Source organism: Anopheles moucheti, chromosome 3 (genome assembly GCF_943734755.1).
Source record: "Anopheles moucheti chromosome 3, idAnoMoucSN_F20_07, whole genome shotgun sequence".
NCBI classification, from domain to species: domain Eukaryota; kingdom Metazoa; phylum Arthropoda; class Insecta; order Diptera; family Culicidae; genus Anopheles; species Anopheles moucheti.
In genome coordinates, this window is record NC_069141.1 from 90,227,125 (window position 1) to 90,235,756 (window position 8,632).

The 8,632-nt window shown below is 47.0% G+C and overlaps 3 protein-coding genes across 4 annotated transcripts; 1 reads left to right on the top strand and 2 right to left on the bottom strand.

Moving 5' to 3' along the window:
* Window positions 1-92: 92 nt before the first annotated feature.
* On the bottom strand, window positions 93-1,522 carry LOC128304537 (superoxide dismutase [Cu-Zn]). Its single transcript, XM_053041731.1, has 3 exons — window positions 1,316-1,522; window positions 412-630; window positions 93-350 (listed from the first exon to the last, which is right to left on the bottom strand). Exons 1-3 carry the CDS (start codon window positions 1,520-1,522, stop codon window positions 105-107), a joined length of 672 nt encoding a protein of 223 aa, XP_052897691.1. The 3' UTR covers window positions 93-104.
* A 1,155-nt stretch (window positions 1,523-2,677) lies between these two features.
* Window positions 2,678-4,765, top strand: LOC128303119 (uncharacterized). The gene is made up of 3 exons (XM_053039977.1): window positions 2,678-3,417; window positions 3,473-4,178; window positions 4,253-4,765. Exons 1-3 carry the CDS (start codon window positions 2,678-2,680, stop codon window positions 4,763-4,765), a joined length of 1,959 nt encoding a protein of 652 aa, XP_052895937.1.
* Window positions 4,766-4,796: 31 nt separating this feature from the next.
* Window positions 4,797-8,619, bottom strand: LOC128302135 (H(+)/Cl(-) exchange transporter 7). 2 transcript variants are annotated; one of them, XM_053038875.1, is made up of 6 exons: window positions 8,088-8,619; window positions 7,924-8,019; window positions 6,102-7,427; window positions 5,641-6,024; window positions 5,418-5,576; window positions 4,797-5,339 (listed from the first exon to the last, which is right to left on the bottom strand). In XM_053038875.1, exons 1-6 carry the CDS (start codon window positions 8,178-8,180, stop codon window positions 5,124-5,126), a joined length of 2,274 nt encoding a protein of 757 aa, XP_052894835.1. In that variant the 5' UTR covers window positions 8,181-8,619; the 3' UTR covers window positions 4,797-5,123. The 2 variants fall into 2 exon arrangements, with proteins under 2 accessions (XP_052894835.1, XP_052894837.1); XM_053038877.1 differs by lacking the exons at window positions 7,924-8,019; window positions 8,088-8,619 and adding an exon at window positions 7,495-7,635.
* Between the last annotated feature and the right edge of the window lie 13 nt (window positions 8,620-8,632).

Here is an 8,632-nt window from a genome sequence, read left to right on the forward strand (position 1 = left end):
AACTTCTTGAGTTGAGTTCTTGAGAACCTGCTAGAAAGATCACTATGATAATACATTTAAGTAACAACTTTTATTAACAATACTTTGTGTTATTTTAAGCTTCTCTAAGGTGCGACATTATCAAGAATCGTTATGAGACCGCAAGCAATCCGTGCCCCGACCGTATCCTCCTCACCCTGGAATGAGATCGGGTTGTTGATTGATAGGTCCGGAAACCGGTAGACCTCGGACGGTTTCTCGTGTATCACGATCGAGCGGCCAACGATACCAGCAAACCCGAACAGATTAATATACGGGCTGTGAAAGTCGATCATCGCGTTACCGTCCTCCTTTACTTCGATGTTACCAATCTGCGAAAGGTCATTTCATTCAATCAATTTGCACTTCCACACATTTCCTTGAGCAACTTACAATACTGCTGCGAAAGTGTGGCCCTGTCGATTTGCATCCCTCGCGCATATCACCGAACGCGTGCACGTGGACCGCGTGCTTCCCCACCGGCAGTCCGGTGGCATTGATGGCCGTTTGGACGTAACCCGGAGCCCACTGGCGGAAGGAAATCGTTCCCATGATCTGCTGCTCCGGATTGTCCGCAACCAGTGTTACGCCCGCCTTCCACGAGGGTTCCGGCTAAGCGTGGGGAAACGAAACAAACGGAAACAATGGGAAAAGGGGAAACTGGCAAATGGAGAATGTTTCGGCGCGGGCCCTTGCATCAAGAATAAACAGTAGAACGTGAATCGCACTATGCAGTAAAGGGCGAACGGCCATATTTGCATTCGGTGGCCGTCATCTTCATACGAAAGTTCTCACGCAACATGTGCGTAGCTACGCACTAGGCATAATCAATCTGGGCGTTGATTTACACACGATGATATGGCTTGTTTGTAGGCTGTTTTAAGCACCGGAATGAAGTAATTACTTTAACCGAGAGTGAAGAAAAACACGCCACCCTAAATTTGCTGCTCAGATGACGGAGATGTGTGGAGTTTAAGTTACACGAAGTAGGCGTTTCTTTTTGGAGGTTTTAACCAGCTAACGTAATTGCTAGTAGGATAGAATGTATACTAGCAACAAGTTTGGTGGTTAAAAAAATTCGAATTTCTTTAGTCTTTTGGCTCGGAACATGATTGAGACTCGACAAATAGTGATTAAAAACTTCGCTTTCTTCCGGAGAATTCAGTTTAATTCTTTTCTAAGCAAAGTAACTGAAATGTGATCCACTTGCTACAGATGCTACTCCGGAGGTAATGAATTTATCGTCACTGGACACTATTTTACGAATGTATAGAGAGGATCACATATCCAAACTTACTCTGGGCAGTATTTCAAATCCACGGAATCCTCGCGGTCCAAGCGGAATGCCACTGGCAGTCCCTCCTGGTCCAAGCCCAACCGTCGGATCGATAAACTCCACATCGTCCGTAAGTCGTCCAACGATCGTGGCTTGACCCGCGACCAGGTACAGTCCACAAAATGCAACGCCAATCGCCAACATTCTCACTGTCGCCGACCACAGCATGGTTCGGTAGGATGGTTTGCTTGCGCGCGATAAACGTGTGTTCGCAACAACTCCTCCGGAAGATACACTCACAGTCGCTACTTGTTCACAACTAAACAGTCCCGAACCGTTGGAGGTAAGATTTATTGTGATTAGAACGCATCGCTGTGATGGGAGAAGCCTCGACGAAGGTGCATCAGTAGTGCTGGCAACGTTCCAAAGCCCGAAAGGTCGTTCCGCGCGGGAGCAAATGGAAATGCTCACGGGTAATTATCGGGCATATAGACAGATTGCCGAGAACAATCAAACCCCACCATGCGCCATGTGTGATGCAAAAAAGCATTGCGTAGGCCGGACAGTAACCAGCGTACTCGTTGGGAAAGGCTTCAATTAGTGTAGAATCTTGCTACTCTCAGAACTTAAACAACCTCCAAACAAAAAGGGGAAAGTTGTTGTTTTGGACAAAAAAAAAGTATTACACCTTGAGGATATCGTTTGCCAAAGACCAAGGAAGAGTTCCGAAATATAGGAGCAGCAATATTCCCGACTTTGGGTGTGTGCCTAGAGTTGCAAGATAAGGTTGTCATGCTACTGTATGATTAGCACTGAAACCTCGCCACATGATTGCATGTTTGCGCAATGAGTCAAGTCAGTGGGAAAACCTCTAATGAAGGTTTTTCTCTCTCTCTTGCTGCTGTCTCTTTAGGTCATCGGTTACGGATGATGGATGATAGTTCATGCACAACGTAGAACAGAGTTTCAAACGGTCCACCGTACTTGACGAGCTCCAAGCAAAGTCCAAGCAAGTTTCGGGAACTTGTTGGATAGGCGCGTGTACTATTGCTACGCCACTTTGTGGGCCGGAACGTTCTGCCATAAATAAGAGATCGTTCTCGATTTGGTAGATGCTTATTATCAAATATACAAACCTGTAAACATGCTTAATCAAACAAACCTCATCATGTGGACCCATTCTCACGCCAATCGGCGAACCGGGCACTCTATCCTCTTTAATGTTTGAGATGTCCTACCAAGCAATCAACCAAATTACATATCACATGTCTTCCTGCCCAAGACATAAATAGAGAAATATTGATAAAGTCCCAACAAAACCAGTTCACAACGTGGCGGGTTACTCCAATAGTGCATAGTGCTCCTTCGAGGGTCCTAACAGTCATGGGCCGGATTCTTCAATCGCTTTCATTGTTGGTAATTTTCCTGGCCGTAGCACACGGTGGAAATGGTTCGCCTGCTGAGCTTGATCGGCGTGTCGCGGCAGTACGAGATCTTCTAGTACATCTGGACCGTTCCCGACAGCTGCTCGTGTTGACCTGTTGGTCGCCCCCGGTTCGATATGAGCTGTGGCAAACTATTCGCGAAGATACGAGCAGCCACCGTAGCACTATGTCCGTTCGATTCGGACCGGTTGACACTAGTCAGCTTCCCTGGCACGAACATAATCAACATCTAATCGTAATCGTGGTCGATCTATCCTGTGCCGGAACAGACAATCTTCTCACCAATGCCCATCAATTGCTTTACTACCGTGTCCGTTGGATCGCGCTAAAGAGTGTGTACGAAGGAGAAACTATCAAAGGTTGGGACAATTGTACTGAAAATCCACTGCTCGATCGACTTCCGCTGCTGATCAGCAATGAGTTGTACTATTTCTGCACCAACATCACAACCGGACACCATCTGGTGCGACAGCAGTATCGTCTGTCTACTGCAAGCTCTTTAACTCCGATTTACGAAACATTTGGCGTCTGGGAGCCAAACAGAGGTGTTCGTTTGGAATCTTCTACAGTGCGTGCTCCGGTTACATCGGTTAGAAGGCGAAACTTCCACCAATTTCAACTGCGTGCTTCTCTGGTCATTCTTCACAACGAAACTCTGAACCATCTGGATGATCTTCAGTAAGTAGCACTAGAATGGAGGTGCGCACTTACTGATCGTTTACTTTTTTTCCAGCGATAAACATATTGATACGATCTCACGTGTGAATTACCTGCTCACGAAATCGGTTGCACACGCGCTGAACGCGACGGTCAGGTTCAGTATCGTGGATACGTGGGGATATCGAGATAAGGAAACAGATCGCTACAATGGTATGATCGGCGAGCTGCAAAGCGACCTTGCCGATCTCGGTGGTACGTCAATGTTTTTCGTGCAGGATCGCATTAAAGCCGTTGATTTCCTTTCGATGACCGCTTCAACACGGGCTAGCTTTGTCTTTCGAGCCCCCAAACTGTCCTTTACCGATAACGTGTTTGTGCTTCCGTTCGATCAGTACGTCTGGTGCTGCACGGTTAGTTTCATCCTGTTGTCTGGACTTTTGTTGTTGGTGGTGTTGCGAACCGAGCAACGATATAATGTAAGCAGCACTGGTACGGAGCGTAACAATACGACCACCGTTACCGGGTTCTCCGATACGCTGTTGAACGTGTTCGGTACAACTTGCCAGCAGGGATCGTTCATAGAGCCAAAAACGGCACCTTCACGATGCCTTATACTCCTCTGTTTGGTGGTGTTGATGTTCCTGTACGCCAGCTACTCGGCCAACATTGTCGCACTCATTCAGTCACCCTCTACGAAGATACAAACGCTTGAGGACCTGCTAGCGTCGAGGTTGAAGACCGGTGCGGAGGATACAGTCTACAATCAATACTACTTTCGGGTATGTGTTTCTGGAGGATCTTGCTATCTTGATGCGTTGTAATGATGTTGATCTGATTGCTGCTTCCTACACAGCACGAAACAGAACCCACCCGGAAGGCTCTATACGAACGCAAGATGAGGAACAAAGATGGCACGGAAAACTTTCTACCACTGGCGCAAGGTGTTGAGCTTATTCGACAAGGCCACTATGCATTTCACGTCGAAAGGGGTGTCTGCTATAAGTTGATCAGTGAAACGTTCCAGGAAGAGGAAAAATGTGGCCTGCAAGAGGTGGAATATTTGAAAGTTATCGAACCTTACTATGCGGTGCAGAAAAACAGTTCGTTCCGTGAACCGGTGCGTATCAATCTTTTTAAGCTGCGCGAATTCGGAATACAGGGCCGCGAAAATACACTGCTCTACACGAAGAAGCCGCGTTGTGTTGGTGGCAGTAGCTTCATACCCGTGTCGATTGTGGACGTTTGGCCTGCTCTGATAACGCTGGGTTGGGGTTACTTTCTCACAATAACGATGCTTATTACCGAACAGCTCTGGGTTCGTCTACGTACCCGTCTGCTACCAACGCATGAGTACTTTCAACAGTAGGATGAACATTACACAGTCGGGTGATTGCTGGTAAAATTATTCTTTATCAATCTTGAAGAATCAGGGAATATCATGTAAACGACAACAATCTAAACGCCTTTCAAAAAAGCTGCTCACAGCATTCTCTCTATACAGTTCCAGTTCATTCAAGATGAAGGCACACATACCTATCAAATATTCAGCTTCATACGCAGTATTGAGAAACGCTTCTTCAACCGAATGTATACGCCTGCAACTAATCCTACGCTACTATTAGTCCTTAAAGTAAAACTACACCCTCTTCATGGGCACTTACTCAGTAAAACAAAACACAACATCGCATTCACTTTTGGCATATAAAAACATATGTAGAGAGAAGTTAGTGATGCTTCAAAAAATCCTTGCGCGTAATAATGCCACGCACGCGGTTTTCCGATGACACCACGACAAGATGGCGCAGACCAAGGGCCCGGAATAGCTGGAAGATGCGTGGCACTGATGTACCCTCCTCCACGCTGTACGGCGAAGGGTTCATGAACATTTCCATGTTTACCGAGAACTTTCCGCTCCTCTTATGCTCATTGACGTGCAGATCCTGTAGACGAGATTGATTGCAAGAAATGAAACACATCTACACAAACTCGGAGTGACCTTGTCTGAAGAAGACTTTTACCTCCACGGCTGGATAACGCGGGTATGCATCGCGGAACGTTTCAATGCTGACGGTTGATTCCCAGAAGCTGCTCGCTTCCTGGTAATAGCTGTGCTTCAATATCACCACCAGCTGGGAACGCAGAATCAATCCTATAAGTCGTCCGTTGACGCGTGAACCCTGCAATTTACACCAATATTCAATGAGATGCCTCAAAACCGGTATTATTACAAATAAAACTTACATCATCACCGTCTTCAATCACGGGAAAACCATTGTGGGAAGTGTTTTTTAGTATGTCCATCAGGTATTGAACCTTCTCCTCCATCCGTACGCACACCACCGGTCGAGCCATGACGTGACGGGCCGAAAGATTCTGATACTCCGGCTCGACGTGCCACGGTAGCATAGGCACGCGGGATGTGCGAATCTGGATATCGTAGATGCCCTCATTGAAATAATCTCCGCTCCATTTGGCCGTCATCAGCGTTAGCATGATGGGTAAAATAAATCCAATATTTCCCGTCGTTTCCAGCAAAATAACGCTCAAACTCAACGTCATGCGAACTACGCCTCCAAGCTGGGCGGCTGCCCCAATCAGAGCATATTTTCCAGGAGAAACAAACGCCTGCAAATGATTAAAAGCATAAGGATTCACTCTAAATCACACCACTTCTATCCCAACAAAAACCAGCTCATACTTACACTCGATGCAGGAAATGCGAGCACTGTAAAGGACGCCATCAAACGTCCCCAGGCGGCGCCAATTAGCAAAGTTGGAATGAAAATGCCCAGAGAAACGCTTAGTCCGTACGTTACACACGACAGTGGATAATAGATGAGCACAAACGCTGCCAGCGTAAGGATCTTGTGTGATCCGGGTGGATCGTGGAATAGTGCCTTCACCGTTGCCTCGGGCGTTTGGAACCACAGTGCAGCAGCCGCATTATACTCATTATCCTGACAGAACAGCTGCACCGGATGCTCGGTCGGATCATTTCCCAGCGGACGACAGTCATTGATCGTGTAAATCATTATACAGGCAAACGTTGCACCCAGAACGGCAACAAAGGCAGCTTCCAACACCTTTGCCCAACGTTGCTGTAGAGCGTGCGCCCGAAACATATTTATTCGGCTATTTACTGCATTCCACAGTGCTCCCGAGCAACCTCCCATTACGCCCATCAGCATGAAGATTGGCAGCTCGAAGTACTCGAACGGGAGCGGTGCAAATTCGCCCAAATTAAACAAGCCCCGGTAATGGAAGCTGCTCACTCCGTGATATGCCGACAGGATAAGGTTTAACGTGAACGAGCTGATGATCGATGCGAAAAACGTACGCCAGATAAGACTCTGGTTCCAGAAGCTGGCCGCCTCCTCGAGTGAGAACAGGATCCCACCAATCGGTGCGCCGAAAGCAGCCGCTACACCAGCTGCGGCACCTCCGACCACAAAGTCACGCTTTTCGTGATCATCACGGAAGTGCTGCAGAATCTTCAAATCGCGCCGAAAGGTAGTACTTTTACCCTGTGAAATTCCGGCCGCTATGACCGCACCGCTGTGAATCATCGGTCCTTCCTTTCCACCGGCCAGTCCACCGATCACGGATGTGGCCACACCAACCGCCTTCACAGCTAACGTCTTGATGCGCACGATTCGTGGTACTTTCACGCCGTTCAAGTAGCATTTCACTTGCGGTATGCCACTGCCAGCAGCAACTGGCTCAACGTAAGCGACCAACGTGGCTCCGATGATGACCGGTATGAGATTTAGCAGCGACCAGTACAGATAGGGAATGCTCAGATCACCTCGTAGCACATTTTCATCCACTTGGTGCTTCAGGAAACCGTACTTAAGCCGCGATACCTCCTCGATCACGATGTTGATGCAGCACGCAACGAGCGCAGTGCAGACACCGATCTGCAGCGATATTACCCAACGGGAGAAATCCTTCCGTACTGTGAACTTAGGCTTGATCTTCGTCTGTTCCCGACGCCACAGAACATTCTCACACACATCGTAGTCCAGGCTCTAGAAAGAACAGAATTTGAAAACCTGAGATTAAATTGCTTCCTAGCTGCCGTTAACCCAAAGCAACCTCAGTCGATTCGTCGCAAGTTTGCTGCTTCATTGTGCCACCTTAACACATCTCCCACCGTGATACGAGCTCAGTGATCTGCGTTCTAAATTGCAACATTTCCACTAGTCTCGTTATCTCACTACTGTTGTACGTCAGTGTCTATCGCCTGGATGCGTGCAAGCAAAGGAAATGTTTATCGCTAACGTTTCCCAATAAATACCACTCCTTTTTCTCAGTGATCCGGTTCCCGTTGCATAGAGAGACGACTGTGTAACAGTTCAGTGCATCCAGAGTCTTTAATTCTAACTAATATTGATAACTCACACACGTTCTGAGTAGTGTGCGGTGGCTAATTGCAGTGCAGATATCGCACGATGTATATACAATGCAATTATTTGTCAATGCAACTATGTCAGTCAACAGCAGTTCTGACACGATATTCCATACCTCATACTGGGACGTTTCCTTGGACCTCCTATTTAAGTTAAACGCAGGATCGGCATCTGCTTCAGACGTGACGGGAATATTGTAGTCTGTTGGTTCCTGCAACAAAGAACACGAGTGGTTATTATCATCACATCGCATAATTTTTCACATTTGGCTTTTCTTACATTCTGCGAACGACGCCGATTGCGAACACTGGCCGCCTCGATATTGTCATCATCACTGCTATCGATGTCTATTAAACGCTTTTCTCTCGGCATGTTAAACTAATAAAGTGTTGTTACAGTTCGATACACGTTTTGGTAATCGTTGGATGCTGTATATAACCGCAAACTTTCCAGCCTATGTCGAAACACTGATGACTAATTCTACCCTACATGTTCTACGGGCTCCACAAACATTCTCATGCTATCAGAAGACGGCAACAGAAAGAAAGTCGTCACGGCTCGCAACAACACAACAAAGAATCGTAGAAGGCGTTGACAATTAGATCGGTACCGCGAATGCTCCCCTGCATCCGTACTTCTAGCTTAACGTTTCTAGGAATACACACTTCGACTGCGTTTCGATTTAACAGAGGATTTTTATCGAGGCTCTTCTGGCAACAAGACGCAAGATAAGCAGTACAGAAAAACAAAACTTTAACATTTGGGCAGAACCGCGACCATTCTACGTATTGCGCTGAGCAACAATTGTGTTTGTTTACATTTGA